This window comes from Neolamprologus brichardi, chromosome 6 (genome assembly GCF_056152115.1).
Source record: "Neolamprologus brichardi isolate AB-2024 chromosome 6, ASM5615211v1, whole genome shotgun sequence".
NCBI classification, from domain to species: Eukaryota; Metazoa; Chordata; class Actinopteri; order Cichliformes; family Cichlidae; genus Neolamprologus; species Neolamprologus brichardi.
Window position 1 is genome coordinate 4,173,598 of NC_142109.1, and position 16,102 is coordinate 4,189,699.

General features: G+C 41.2%; 1 protein-coding gene across 1 annotated transcript; it reads left to right on the forward strand.

Annotated features, from left to right (window-relative positions):
• Nucleotides 1-500: 500 nt before the first annotated feature.
• On the forward strand, nt 501-13,991 carry stx10 (syntaxin 10). The gene is made up of 9 exons (XM_006808940.2): nt 501-574; nt 1,078-1,153; nt 2,695-2,788; nt 3,417-3,511; nt 5,875-5,937; nt 9,170-9,271; nt 10,176-10,282; nt 10,977-11,071; nt 11,366-13,991. Exons 1-9 carry the CDS (start codon nt 540-542, stop codon nt 11,440-11,442), a joined length of 744 nt encoding a protein of 247 aa, XP_006809003.1. The 5' UTR covers nt 501-539; the 3' UTR covers nt 11,443-13,991.
• Nucleotides 13,992-16,102: the final 2,111 nt, after the last annotated feature.

A 16,102-nucleotide genomic window follows, 5' to 3' on the forward strand; every position in this document is an offset into this window, starting at 1 on the left:
AGCATGCTTTTTTTCTCTCCCCTAGCAACACCCTGCTATTATCCCTTTTTTTCTTTTACCATTTTCATGGATCGTCTCAAATTAATTTCTAATAGGACCTCCATAGTGTCCAATGACACATCCGCCTAGGTCAGATTTCCCACACTGAGGTTGGCGAAAGCACTTTCCATGAAACTGTTGTCATCATCAGATGGACTTTGCCCCTGTTGCTCACAGAATTTTCCATTACCTTTTCCAAATCTGCAGTACATGGTTTGCACTTTGTACTTAAATCAATCAAATAATATATACTATGTCCAGCTCCCATACCTGTTTTATCTACCTGTTTGTTTATAACTGTTTTATTCTTGTCCTTTGTGTTTATGCTTGTGACGAAGTCGCAGCAAATAGAGGCTCGGACAGCGCCTGCATAGCTGTTACTGAGCTGAGTTATATAACTACCATACCACCCCCAACTCTCCACCTCCCCTCCCCGTCTTTTTTACGTCTGTGCGCTACCAGTGACGTGCGCATGCGCTAGGTGTGAAGAGGAAGGAAACATGTCGGTAGAAGACCCATTTTTCGTTGTGAAGGGGTGAGAAATGAAAACTAAATGAGACGTGAAAGTTCGCGTTGTTATAAACTAACTACAGCTTTTAGCGCGTTGAGTGTTAGTTACGCGGGGGTGTTGCTATTTTTCCCCTCAAAGCAAAGTTATAACAGAGAAGTTAGCCTAGCAGCTAGCTCTAGCTAGTTAGCATTAGTGCTACTGTAGCAGCTGCGCAGAGGGGCTCAGTGAGTTTGTTTTTTTAAATCAGAGCGACGCACTCAGCACTCACTGAAATCCGTTTCTACCCACACCCCACTTGGCTGTCAGTGAAAACACCGGGCCAGCTGTGGGACTGGCTGTGGTCAGGCACTTTAAAGTCGTTGCGAAGTTAGGAAGCATGGGAACTGGGGTTTGTTTTGTTTAACTGAGGGGCGTAGCTGCAGTGCTCAGGTCGGAAAACACCCCTGTACTTTAAATGATTAAAGGGCGAAGTCAACTGGCTATGATTTTCCGCGCTGATAATGTTCCTGTTGTGTGTTTTTGTTCAGGGAGGTGCAGAAGGCCCTGTCTCGAGCTCGGGGCCTGTTTGATAGATGGGAGGAGCTGTTGCAGGAGGGGACACAGGTGAGCCTCGTGGGCTGACTCACGTGGTACAAACATGCTGTCAGGATGGCACACAACTTATCAGGGTCATCAGGTGTCCATTATAGTTTTAAATATTGTAACTGGAAATAATCCTGCGTTTATCGAGTTATCATGGCATCTAATTCACTGCTGTTTGTGTGAGGTTTATTTTCTTGCAGTGTTTTTAATAGGATGTGTATACTGCCCAAAGTTTTGCAGGGCCTTAAGGTATCTTGGACACTTAAATATTTCATAGGAATTAAGGGGAACTGGTATGCACATGTCCAATTTTTTTCCATAAATGTTTGGACAAGTATTGCATTAAAATAACCCTTAAACCCCCGCCTTTAACCCAATTTATTTCTGCGGAATAAAATTATTACTCATTCTTATTGATTCGACTATAAAAATGTTTTCTCTGCTTTTGTTTTTTAAAGTTTTTTTCAAAGTAGTAGTTTTTTTGTTTGTTTTTTAGCATTTTAACCCTCCTGCTATGTTGCGGGTCAGATTGACCCAGAACAGAAGAGATGTCATCTGCATGACTTCAGAAAACGAGAAAAATCAAAATTATAAAAGAATAATAATAATAATGGATTGCATTTATATAGCGCTTTTCGGGGCCCTAAAAGCGCTTTACAGTTCCACTATTCATTCACTCTCACATTCATACACTGGTGGAGGCAGCTACAGTTGTAGCCACAGCTGCCCTGGGGCAGACTGACAGAAGCGAGGTTGCCATATCGCACCATCGGCCCCTCTGGCCAAAAACAAAATTGTAAAATAATCAATGCCAATTCTGACACTTTTGGATGAGTAAATTTGCCCTGGGTCAAATTAACCCAGGAGCATAATTGGTGTTCCTGGAAGCCAACATAACAGGAGGGTTAAATGTAATTTTAACTAGAATCTGCAGGCACTACAACAGTTGTCCTCAAACTCTTTGTGCACAAGGCCGACTGAACAAAAGTTCAACCACAGTATTTCTGTTTTACCTTCAGCTAAACTACTATATTGCTATTCATCCATCCAGGTTATATAAGACACTTTAACTCAATCAAACAAATATACCTGACTAAGCGTTAGATCCTGTGCTCTTTAAAAGTAGGCAAAGCGTCTCTCTGGGAGGATATTACAAGTTCCTGTTTAGCTTGTTTGGCACTGTGTAAGCATTAGTTAAGTCCCCTTAGCAAATGAAACACTATAGTAATATAGTAAATATAAATATAAAAATAAATGCTATTCGTTAATTTTTATGCAGTTATAGTGAAAAAGTTTGGTTGACAATCAATATAAAGCCATACCTGGAGTGGACACACCATTTGGGAACCACTGGGATAAAAAAGAAGCAAAACATCTGTTGATGATACAAATATGTAAAATGTTTTTTAGGGATGTCTCTAACATTTATACTCAATGCATTTCTTTTAATGTACTGCTTCAGGCAGTGGATGTAATTTAAGATTAAGTCGCGTCATTCAGTGTGAAATGTGTTTAAAAAAAGTATTTGCAGGTTTATTTGAGTTTCCGTCTGTTTGTTTCAGGTGAGTCGAGATGAACTAGACTGGAGCGCCAACGAACTGAGAAACTGTCTGAGGGCCATAGACTGGGACCTAGAGGACCTCAGTGAAACCATCAGTATCCTTGAAGCATGAACAAATGGCTTCCCAATGCCCCACAATGCCACTGTCATCATATGATGAGCAGTATTTTTAAAACAAACAGGCTCTTTGTGCACACTGTCTTCCTGTTTCCGTCCTGCTTAATCAGATTAATCTCCTAAACTGGAACCGTTTTAGTTACATAATAATTTACCATAGAAGTATTTAAAAAGTCGCTGTCAGCACTTAGGAACATATCAGGAAACACTGCTGATGGAAAAGAAGAGAAGGCAAGCTTTTATTAAATGCATGAACTTCTTGTGGGGTTTTTTGTCATCACTGATGGAGACGGATTAATAAGTGTGAAATGAATCCAGGGAATCAAGAGGTTGTCAGAATACCTGAAATTTAATGCAATACCTGGTCAGCACCATAACACAAGTCCTTCTAAAAGCAGGTGTAATTGCACAGCAGTCATACCAAAGCTGTCTCTAGACACTGGTCATCTGAACATTCATGTATGAATCAGCCGTCACATCTGATTTTGGTGCCATCTTTGCATTTGTGAAATTCTCCACAAGGTTTGCGTTAAGTACCATGTATCACTACACAAGAGGTGTAGCACTGATTGAGCCATTTTGTTTGTGGGTCCTTGACTGGTTCAGGCATCGTGGAGTCAAATCCAGGGAAGTTCAGACTGGGTGATAATGAACTTCAGGAGAGGAAAGATTTTGTGGAGCGAACCAGGAAGTCTGTCCAGGTAACTTCAACCTGAATTCATTTTTTTTCCTGTTTCCACACTCTTATATATTCAGATATCAAGTCCTGTGGTCTTTTTTTTTTTTGTTGTTTTTTGTTGTGTGCTCAATAAACATTTGTGAATGACATGAATAAAACATTGCAGATTGTAGATGGAACAACATAGTTGTCCTCTTCTTAATTTATAGCAGCTTTTTGATACGGTTGCTTTAAGTCTCAAAGGTGTACCTGATAAAGTGATATCTGCTTAAACATGATAATCTGGAGTTTTGTCAAAAATCACTCTGCATTTACCCTTGAATACAAAACATTTAGTATCCAACATGTTACACTGCTCACAAAAATGAAAGGAACACTTTAATCAGAGCACAGCATCAACTCATTTAAACTTGTGGGGTATTGATCTGGTCAGTTAAGTAGCAGCGGGGTTGTTAATCAGTTTCAGCTGCTTTGATGTTCATGAAGTTAACAACAGCTGCACTAGAGGGGCAACAATGAGACAACCCCCAAAACAGGACTGGTATCACAGGTGGAGGACACTGAGATTTTTTAGCGGTTAGTGTCATTACTGGAAGTATGAGGTGAGCCTGGACACTGCAGAGGTTGCACAGATAGTCCAGCTCCTCCAGGATGGTACATTAATATGAGCCATTGAAATTGCCAGACGTTCTGCTGTCTCCCAGCACAGTTTGACGAACGTGGTGGAGACGTGGTGTCCAGGAAACAGGCAGTTACTCTAGGAGAGTTGGACAGGAATGTAGAAGGTCCGTAACACATTAGCAGAACCAGTATCTGCTCCTTTGTGGAAGGAGGGACAGGATTATCACTGCCAGAGCTTCCAATGACCTCCAACAGGCTACTGGTGTGAATATCTCTGACCAAGCAATCATGAGGGTGGCCTGGTGCAGGATGTGGTCTAGTGGGTCCTGTGCTCTCTGCCCAGCACTGTGGAGCCTGATTGGCATTTGCCTTAAAAGACCAGAACTGGCAACTCCACCCTGTGCATTTCACCCTGAGTACACGTGACAGACGTGAAGCAGTCTGGAGAAGAAGAAGGAGAACATTACGCTGCCTGTAACGTCGTTCCGCATGATCGGTTTGCTGGTGGGTTAGTGATGGTTTGTCAGAACGTCTTTGAATTCAGCCCTTTGAAGGTTGATCATTTTTATTTCCATCAAACGATGGGGCGTTTTTTCATTCCTAACATGATACCCAGTATCAGTATAAACCCACATCCAGCAAGGTTTTTCTTTTTCTCGTTGAGCTCTGATGTAATTTTTTTGAGCCACGTAGTTTACTGTCCAAATTTACAAAAACAGTTTTGTATAATTCAGTATAAAGTGAGAAAAGGTGGACATGAGCTGTCTCTGATCATTACAAATAAGTACATTTTGTAATTTCAGAGTATTGTTCACTCTTGCCTAAACATAAAGTAAATGAAAATGAGAAACTAGATTTACCAGTATTTTCTTTGCTTTGATGACTCATAAGTTGTGCTCTAATCTTCTGCAACGTACAAACACAGTGTGACTAACAAACACTTATTTTGAACAGAGTAATCATTCAGTGGGGTTTTCCAAAAACTACTTGGCGTCAGGTGATCTAGACCTTATCTCATAAATGGTTCAGAAGTCGTAGTACTCCCAGATCCATCAGAAGCCTTTTTCAAAAGAATATTTTTCATCTAGTATTATAGTAATAATTAAAAACAAGCTATTCTTATTTGATTTTAATTAACAAGCTTTAGCCCTACGCTGAGGGTATAATGTTTTATTTTGAAATCGGTTTCCAGTAGCTACAAGTGTTCTTGATGGAGCACAGACAGCTGCTTCCCTGGAAGGCCGCCGCTGTCTTTGCAGCTCCAGTGTTGCCAATAAAGTAGAGGCAAAGTCAAACATTAGTCAAAGCAGCAGCTCCCAAAGCCGAGCAACACTTGTTTTTTCATTTCCCCTGTTTCTATTGTAACCACATACACAGTTTCTACCTGTCGACATATTTAACCGCGCTGCAGCTGTTGAGCTCCTGACTTTTAATTAATTTAAATCAGTGTCCAAGCTGTAGGCACAATGGAAAACATGAGTCAGTTTTTAACACGACTTAACGGCAAAGGTGGCATTCTTAAAATAGGCCTGGAGAACTGAGTCACCGGAGCCAAACAGAAGAGCTGCGCTGTGAAGGAACAAAAGACTTTCTGACGTTTCGATTTGCCTGACAGCGATTCTGGAGCAGCACAGAAAATCTCATTAATGAACATGTCTGCACTGAGGCAGCCTTTAAAAGGAGCTTTCTGCTGCTATTGGGACAAATTGTGAAATGAGAGGTGTAATTATTTGTGTTTTGCTTTTTGTGTGTGTGTCTGTATAGGACATGAAGGATCAGTTGTCCAGCCCTTCTGCTGTGGCTCAGGCAGAGAAGAAGAACAGACAGGTTGGTGAAGATGTAAACATGAAACAAAACACACACACTGTGTACACATAATATATATATATATATATATATATATATATATATATATATATATATATATATATATATATATGTGTGTATATATATATGTGTGTATATATATATGTGTGTATATATATATGTGTGTATATATATATATGTGTATATATATATATATATATATATATATATCCACACTACTGGGTAAAATGCAATTTGAGGTACAGGGTCTGAATTGTGGAACTCCAAATTAGCGTACTTCTACATCTACACCATCTGTTTTCACCTGTCGTGCACAGGACCAGGTAAAAATCTGGTCGTGTAATCTGAGCTACACTTCCCTAGAAATATGACTAAGCTATTGTGATTGTCTGAATCTTACATTGCATTTCCGTTTACTTTCTCACCTCAGTTTTTACCCCTCAGCCGTAAAAGGCTGATGGGGTATTGTCACCCCGCTGGGTGAGCAGGTGCTTGGCCCGAACTCCCAGGTTTGAGAATTCAATAACTCGAGAATGAGGTGATGTAGGATTTTGAACTTCATGTCATAGGTGCAGCTAGGGCTGGGCTATATCATACCGTTCACGGTAATACCGGTGTAATTTTGGGTAACGATAGGAAAATGAAATATCGCGATAGAATATGTGTAAAACGCGCATGCGCAGTGCCTTTGTTTACATACGCACATGGCGGCGACGCAGAATGAGAAGAGCGAAAGTGGATCGTTAAATGAAACGGATGAACCAGAATTGGTTCGTAAAAGTACTGCAACTTCAGTGGTGTGGAACTGGTTTAGCTTTTGTCCGTCAGATACACAACTAAGCACGATTTTTGGTAGAGCATGCTAGCGGGCCGTCGTTATTACTGTGTTGTTTGGAAAATACTGAACACTTAAAATCAATCCTTTGATTTTCCTGAAAGTCGACAGTGCCCCTTATAATCCCGTGTGCCTTATGTATGAATTCTGGTTGTGTTTACTGACCTTGAAACGATTTTATGTGTTACACGGTGCTCGAAAATCTGTCAAATGTTTTAGTACGACTTTGCTAAGCTACGAAGCCGCACCGCTTGATGGATTGTCGGAGCATTACGGCTATCGTAGGCAGGAGCCTCGCGGAGTGATACGTACTGTGCTTCAACATAATATTACCGTATTGTGTTTTAAGTTTTGTGGATATTATACATGGTTATGCTGAGGATATGTCGGCCAGTTTCCACTGGAAATGCCTTTTGGTTAAACTGTCAGCAAGGAATTTGCATTTGCACTGTTAAATTTTTATATAACTTTAATGCACATAAAAAAACAGCTGCTTGTTTAAGTGAAAATACATTGATGGGGGTTTTTTGCACTAATAAAGTTGTGGAATTGTAAAGCATTTTGTCTAGTGTCAATTTTATCGTCAGTTTTATCGTTATCGCAAATTTTCAAATGTATATCTTGATAAATATTTTTGGTCATATCGCCCTGCTCTAGGTGCAGCTACTAAAGATCTCAGATGAGTTTAAATCTCAGTGACCTGGACCTTAAGGTCTAAGGTCAACTTCTCCAAAAAATCTTTCGAACACACAAAATAAATCGTGAAAAATGTCACCTGGGATTTTTAAATTAATTTCATAGGTGTATTTACTAAAAGTTTCCACAATTTGTCTTTTTGGTAACATAAGACTGAAGTTTGTTACACTGATGTAAGGCGTCTGCTCTCTCAGTGTGTAAAAATGGGGGGGGGGGTTTAGTATTTTTCTGCTTCCTTCTTCTGGTCCTGCTGTTTTTTCTTACTGTTTTTCTTTCTACTCTATTAGTTTCTTAAACTTTGAAAACAGGATGAACAGGCACACACAGGAAACAAAATTTGCCAGTGTCCAAATATCACAAATGTGCTGGTTTTACATGTGTGCTAATTCTTTGAAGAAAGTAAGAAGGTTTCTATGAACCTGGTTAGGGATGTTCGATATAACATATATATCAGATGACGATATAAAAACGTCTATCGTTTCATTTTACGCTATCGTTTGTTTTGTGGTGTCGCAAAATAAACTGTTTACGGCAATATTTTTTCACCGTTTTGATGGTCACTGTAGTGGCTATATTAATTTCTTAAAGTTCTCTCTTTCTCTTATGTTTAATATAACCACACTACGGACGGACAAGCGCCTGTTTTTATGCGTTGTTGTTAGCAACAACGACGGTGTCCGCTTGTTTATGTTCCACATAAACCTTTCACAATTAAGCTCAAGATCCTGTTGAGACTTTTCAAAATAAACTGAATCACGTGAAAGAGCAGATTATTTACGGATGAGAAGTAAAAAAGAGCCGCCAGGTGCTAAAAAATCAACCTTAGACTCAAACGTTAGAACAGGCTTTTCCCCGCAGCACGCCGTGTGATAAATACTCACAAAGAAAACGGCGGCCGTTACAACTTATGTCTAAAAATGTATCGTTTCATGCATCGGTTAAAACACTCGACTCCAGCTACATGATGCGCAGCTGGAAACACTTCCCGCAAGACGAGCTGCCCGAGATTCACAGAATTTACAGAAAATGTTACATTTTTGTGATATCATTATCGGACGATAGAATTCTTATATCGGGATATGAGATTTTGGTCATATCACACAGCCCTAAACCTGGTAGTAAGTCCACTGCTAACTTTGGCTGCTGCAGCTTCATATTTACTTTCAATAACCTTGGAGTGTGTTTTTTGAGAGAGAGGACCTGACCCTTCACTTCAGTTTATTATGTTCTTTATGCCCGTTCATTCAACACGAGCCGCACCTTACATAACTCAGAAACGAGCCTCGCTGTAGTTCACACGGACACCGTTATCATGGAGGATTTCTTGTTTTTGTTCTATTGATGATAAAGCACGAGCTATATTAATGGAGCACAATGCTACTGCAAAAGTTGCTCTACATTAGCTGAGAAATCCTCGCTTTTGTTGTAACTTTAAAACAACACATTTCAAAGAGGCGTTTGTTGTTGCCCCTATTCAGGATTTTTTGGTCTTTGCTTCGTGAAGCGCTGACAGACAGATCAGTTTCCATCTGCCACAGAAAAGGAATAACTGCACCATCTTGTGTTTTGAAAAGCTGTCAAACTCCTATTGTTCCAACGATAATTCTCCTCTGGAAACTCCTACAGCACACAGACACACAAACATACACGTACACTCCCGATTTTCTGCAAAGGCTGAGTCTCGTGTCTGTGTTTGTCCAGGCTCTGCTGACTTCATCGGGCCAGGACAGGTCGACAGGATTGGAGGCTCATCTGGTGTCTGCAAACTCCAGATACATCCAGGAGCAGCAGGAGCAACAGCAGGTAAGAGACCAGCTGAAGCTGAACAGATGTAGAGCCAAAAAAGAGGAAAGCAAAAGCCTCAGGTGGGGGAAACGTGAGAAGAAAAAAGGGAAGGGACTAAAGGAGATATTGTTGTGTGACAAATGATTACATGTAAAACGAGGATTCATGAAAAGTCCCGTCAGAATATTTTGTTTGTTTGTCATGTGATAGATGACAGGAAAGCTTTAATCAAACGATCACACAGAAGGAGTGAAAGATAAGGATTGCTGCTGCAGCGTAGCAGTGAGGTGAAGGAGACGTGCTGCAAAGTGTCACACTGAGTGAAGTGAAAGACAGTATGAGCTGTGGGTTTCTACTTCCTGCGGTGTGCGCTGATATTGGTGATGAAAGTGTGTGATCACACATCCTGTGTCAAGTTGTGGTATTTAGTAAGAAATAGTGTTTCTTCACGTCTTTTTTTTTTTAATGAAAGAAAAGTTTGACCTTTTGTTTCATTACCTCAGCGAGGATGTGGTCTCCTCTGCGTTGACATCACTGCGGGGGTTTGTAGCAGTGTATGATTTGGTTCATTTTTTTTCTTTAAACTGTTAGTGTAGAGATTCTGAAAAGAAGCACCCTCGATAAAAACTGTTCACTGAGACACAAAAAACATGTTTTTGTGTCTCTCTGCGAGTTTCATTCCTCAGAAATGTGATTTAAAACACAGCGAACTATAAAAAGTAACTAAACTTTACCGGGAACACATTCATGGCCTGTATGTCTTTCTTGTGTCCCCACAAGTGTTGGCATCTACATCTAAGGGTGAAGATCTTTAGGCTAGGATTAGGTTCAGGTTAGTTGAAGGATTATGGAAAATCTTCAGTAAAGAGATGTAAGTCTGTCCTTTGAAGTGACGGGTGCATGTATGTGTGTGTGTGTGTAGTTGATCGTGCAGGAGCAGGATGAGCAGCTGGAGTTGGTGTCGGGCAGTATCAGAGTCCTCAAAGACATGTCTGGACGGATCGGAGACGAGCTCGATGAGCAGGCCGTGTGAGTACACATGCACACCTTTGAGAGCTTTTCCTCGGTTGGCTGAAAAAACACAATAACACATAAAGTCGTGTCCCAGTCATCATATGCTCTTTTTTTTTTAAGATGCCTATAAAAAATGTCACATGTGTGACCGCTGAGTTAGGACTGAATACTGAATGTATTCGTAGCCCCACAGTGTTTACATCCATGTTAAGCAGCACTTCAGGATTGTGGGTTTTGAACACACACACGCGCACCTGACAGTCTAAACCAGGTTCAGGTTTTTGTTTGATGTACTTGATCTAAATCCTGGCTGGATTACAGGCTGGGGTGTGTCCAACATCACCGAAAAGCACCTCTTCCACTAAACTTTTTACAGCTTTGTCCATTTATATAATAATGTCCTATCAAAAGCCTGCTGTAACTCCCTGTAATGAATCCAAATGTTTAAAACAAATCGCCAAAATTTGTTGAAACTCGAGCCGCAGTCCAGTTTGATCAAGACCAAGGTCAAATCTTTTGGTCTTGATCTTTCTCAAAAGCCGTCGTTTTGCCTCAAATTAAGATGATATGACTTTTAATCGCAAAGGCAGCTTTTCATTGATCCTCTTATAATCTCGTCCACATCCCTGCAACAGCCAGGCCTTTGTGAGGTCACAATGTGCAGACGCTGATGTTAAAGTTCTCGCGGTATCACTCGTTTTGTTTTTAGGATGTTGGGGGATTTTGGAGATGAGATGGACCAGACATCGTCCCGCATGGACTCTGTGCTGAAGAAGCTGGAGAAAGTGTCTCACATGACCAGCAGTGAGTTTACACACAAGCAGTTATATTTTCTACATTCACAGAAAATTTACCTTCAATTAATTTAGTTAAAGTGACACTGCCTGATTTATGAATTAAATCAGTCAGAAGTAATCAGAAGTGCATTTTAACTGTGACTCTGTAGACCCTGAAACAACAAAGAAAATAAGCCTGACAATAACTTGAGTTCCTTCCAAAAAAGAGCGGTGTGTTTACTGTCATATTTTATGCTGCCTAAAGGTCGTTTTAAGCTCTGCGACACTGTAGCGCAATGATGTCCTGTGCTGTGTCTGTCAGGTCGGAGACAGTGGTGTGCCATCGGTGTCCTGGTCGCCATCCTAATCGTGGTCCTCATCCTCTTCTTCGCACTCTGACATAAGCAGTCTATGACCTCTCGACCCCGTTCACAGACTCCTCCCTGTCTGGATGGCTGGACGGTTACAGAGCCCCTCCCATCACTCCCTTTCTTCGTGCTGAGGGGAAGCTGATCTGCAGGCTATAGCGAGGATGGATCCTCCACTCCACTTCAGCCATTCTAGTGGGGAGGGCGCTGCTGGTCTCTCATCAGCACAGTTTAACACGGGGAGGGGGGGGGGGGGGACCCTGGTGGTATTATGTCTTTTATTTTGATGCATTTTGGTTATCATTGGAGTTAAAGGTACTCGGGGAGGACTGCTCCTGTTGGGTTAAAATCACAAATCTGCTAAAGTTCACTTCGTTTTAAGCCAGCAGCAGTATCATGGGGGAGGATTTTCAGTGTTGCCTTAAATCTATTTTTATACCATGTTGAAATGTGCAGTTTGTTTGTGTGCCAAGATGTAAATCATGCTGGGAACTTACTCCTTACTAGCAGTACTCAGCATCGGGCAGGTGTGCAGGTTTTCCCTCCACTGATGAAGAGTTTAGTAAAAAGTGCTGCTGAACTGTGTGTGTGTGTGTGGGGGGGGGATCTTATGGATCCTGGTTTTGCCTGTCAGATTCATTCCGAGTCTCTTTTACTCAGCAGACAAATGATTCATTTCCTGCTCTGATAGTGATCTGCCACAGAGAGGCAAAGGCCACCTTCCTTCGCACCCCCGCAGACATTTGAGCACACGATTGGCTAAGGCTTTGTTACCCTCACTGGGTGAAGAGAGAAAACCTTGGCTTCAAGCGAATGGCTCTGCCTCTTTTTTATTGAAAAGCTTCAGCTAATGAGCAGAGGAATAGTTGCTGGGCAGGATGTCCCCACACAGCCTAGATTTAGGCTTAGAGCTCCCTCTGCTGGAGCCTGAGGCTCATTTCTATTCTTTTGTGTCACGTCAGGCAGCACTACCCACACTGAGGTGTGTTGCAGCGCTGTGTAAATGCTTCGACTTGCTTTTTGTGTGTAAATGGAAATTATTCTTGTACAGAGCATCTGATTTTTAATCCTGTGTGATCCAGATATCTTCACTCAAGCTTTAATCACCCAGTTACAGAGAAAATGAACTCTTTGTTTTGTAGGTCAGAGGTCAGGTGCCTTTGCCTGTTGCAGGAGTGGGTAAGGCTGAAAGCATCTTTACTGCCAGAGCTTTGTGTAAGTTAATGTGAGCTCTTGTCCCAACTTCAGAAGGGCAAGTAGCTCAAAAACCGGGAAACGTGTCAGTCTGAAACAACACGGAGGCGTTTGAATGTAAAGGCACAAGAAGAGAACACAGAGCGTCCGTTTACTGTTTCACTTAAACCTGGGAATTGTTTTTACATGATTATAATGTAACGGCACATCAGACACGTGCTTGACAGGTTTCATGAAGTGATGGTGCTGAATTGATTGCAAATCTGATTGTGCAATTACAGCACTCAGTGTGTTGGTCATTGTTAACTAATCTGATCTGTGCAAACTGAAGTATTAGATGATCACTCCCACCGATCCTGGTTTTTAAAGCTGGGTTAGGTGATATGGTTTTGGTTCATTACTCCAAAATAACTGTACAGCGTATTATAACTTGCAGGTAGTCAGAGAAGAGACTGGACCCATGCACGTCCTGTAGATGTGTTTTGTGCCATCAGGACACACGGGGGTAGAGAAGTGAGGAAAGGGACAGGAGGAATGAAATCTTCTGTGTTGGAAGTGGAATGTGGTGGACTCCTGTTGTCTTGTTTTTAACCCAAATGAAGCGCACACACCCGTGTGCCTCTGGTGGGAGGGGCTTTTGCCCAATGCAGCTTTAATGGTACTAGCAGTAGATTATTTCAGATTATAATAACTGCAGTTAACATCAGTGCTGAACTCCATCTAGCACACATTTACACTAATCAGCCACAATATTAGGACCCCCTCCCTAATATCACATAGACCCCCTCGTGTTGTCAAATCAGCTCTGACTCATCGTGGCATGGACAACGGGAGTCTGGGGGATTAGGATCTGGGGAGATTGAGCTCTAAGTCACTTTTTGTTGCCTTCTCAGAGTATCAAAAGGTGGATGGCACGAGTTAAAATATCAGCCACACGAGCAGCATGGCTAAAGGTTTAAACACGATTACGTCAGTGATTTTTACTAACCTTCGGTTCAAAACTGCTAATGAAAGTAAATATTCAAAGTGCCAAAGGTCCCATTTGTATTTATTCTGTGTGAATGACCAGCTATTACAACAAGTATGTTTTGGATTTTTGGATGTAAATGTGTAAAATACAGTACTGGAGCCATCGCGTTTTTCACACATGATGTTTGAGTATGTCATTGTGTTTTTACTGCCTCTGCTACAAAGAAAAAAAGGGCAACATTGGTGACAAAGTGTAAACTTTTCCTGTCATATACACTATATGTGAAGAACAAGTGAAGGGAAAAAGCAAACTGCATAAAGTGACTCACACAATTGTTCTGTTACTGGCATCCAGAGATTTTTTTTAAATTGCTGATTGTGGTTATAAGTTTCATTAAACTTGAAATGACCGAATAACATCCTGAGTGTTTATCTTCTTTGAGGTGCTCCCTCGGCGTCTCGGCTGTGTGTCTCGAGGACGGCAGTTTGGCTTCCCTTTTGTGATTTGTTCCTCTGATAAAAGCTTTCACTGGATTGCAGATGTTTGAGTTTTAATTGAGAAGCACTTTGCAAAATGGAAACATCCCTGCGTGTTATTCTGAGAGCCACACGGCCATCATTATGTAAAATTACATTTACTTTAACTGTGAGGAGCGCGCTGCTACTCCCCGGAGGCTCTGTGAACTGCACACATCTCTTAAAATAACCAGACGGCAGTCGGGAGACCGACACGTTCGTGCGTGTTTCAGACATCCTGTGAAACTGGGAGAGGAGCTGATGGGTTTTATTCGTCAAGCCGAAGCTGCTCAAACTGTGAGCACATTTTTCTGTGACAAATGCTAAGCCACCTTTCAAGATGGTGTTCTTTATCAATTGGGAGAGCTTACATTAAAAAAACACACAGGAAATGGGACACTTCAATGTTAGGGAGAAAAATATTAATTGTGCCTGTTCTTTCCACTGTAAGAAGTGCATGTCCATCTCATGTGTATAAGTGCAGCTCCAGATGCTTTTCCACCAGCCTGCAATATTAAACATACAATAGCACTTGCTATTTATCATTGTATTTCCATGACAACGAGTAATAAAAAGCATTGCCCCTCATGTTTGTGCATTTCAGGGGGTGCAGCTGCTTACCTGTGCACACAAAGGCCTCCTCCCACTTCAGATGCATCCTGGGGACTCTGCAGTTGCTGCTAAGATTGTTTATTTGAATTCATGTTTATTTTCAAAAGGCAGCCGTGGAGTCTGCCTAAACTTGGCTAAGAAATAAGGAGGAAAAGCCCTATGTTCATAAAATGTGTGCAAACAACTGAATTTTGTTGGAGAATAAGGTGTGGAGCATTTCTGTGGCGTAATGAGTTTAGTTTAGGGTTTATTTAAGACGTGTGGTAATAAAGTTGACCCCTTGGACTGCGTTCAAACCTCCACCCCGCAACTTGAATTTCATTTTCAGACGAGTACAGCGAAGGCTAGAAAACTTATGTCTGTCCAGTGTGCTCCATGTCTGCTCAACTAAATGCAGCTAAAGCGAATTGCATCGACCCCTTCAGAGGCATCACAGTGTTACACAACACCTCTGTGACAGTTTTAATTTAGCCACTGCACAAGTGTGTGGATCTGCTGAGGGATAGAACAGCTGTGAAGGCTGTGTTCTCTGAAGAAAGAAGTGTTTGCACATCTGTGGGCACACATCACACATCAAAGAGTGCAGATTCACTCAGTTATTTTTCCTCCTTCCTCAGTTGACCACAGGGGGGCGCCATAGGCAGTCACATGATTGTGTATGTTTTATTTGCCCACTGCTTAAAAGTTCAGTGTAAAACTGACTTCATTAGCAGTTTTGGGAAAATAAATTATTGTATGTTTCACTACCCAATGGCAGCACATCTTCAGCTGTGTCTGGGAAACTGTTTATTCGTTTCAGTTTCATTTAAAGACAACACTAAGAAGTAAAACGCAGCAGAAAAACAGTAAATAATCATGGATGTTGACCTCTGGTAGAGCAAGTTGTGATGTCATAAACTGTAGGTTTTACATCTGCATCTTATTACTGTCGCTGTTAGCATGCCCAGACTAGCATTTCGTTCAAAACGACCACTTTTACAGATGCACTCTCTCACATTATCTAGCACAATTGTTTGCTGAGTCTCTCACAAAACCCAGTACTCACATCATATTACTAATATGTATTTACTTGATGGAGCATATTTCTGTTAGTTCACTACCTAAGACTCCAAGCTTCTGCTTTTATTTCTTATTTCTAACCAAATGTAACCTCTTGAGCTGAGTGTCTGTCTGCAGTTCCTCTCATTACCACTTGAGGCTCCCCAATGACACCCATTATTAAATTAAAGTTTACATCCTGGTACAAAAAAAAGGTTTTCATCTCTAAAGCTAATTTCAAATATCATATTATGAGTAAAAGATGAGGTTTTTATTTGTATATAACTCACCTGTTTGGATTTTATTAAGGCAGAAAGTAACTGGTACCTGTGATTGACAGGTAAGCTACTACAGGCAGCTCA

Excerpts from the sequence above, each read along its gene's own strand:
- stx10 (XM_006808940.2), top strand. The coding sequence starts at position 540 with ATGTCGGTAGAAGACCCATTTTTCGTTGTGAAGGG. Across the intron at positions 3,512-5,874 it reads GAACCAGGAAGTCTGTCCAG|GACATGAAGGATCAGTTGTC; the intron begins GTAACTTCAACC and ends GTGTCTGTATAG. Across the intron at positions 11,072-11,365 it reads AGTGTCTCACATGACCAGCA|GTCGGAGACAGTGGTGTGCC; the intron begins GTGAGTTTACAC and ends TGTGTCTGTCAG.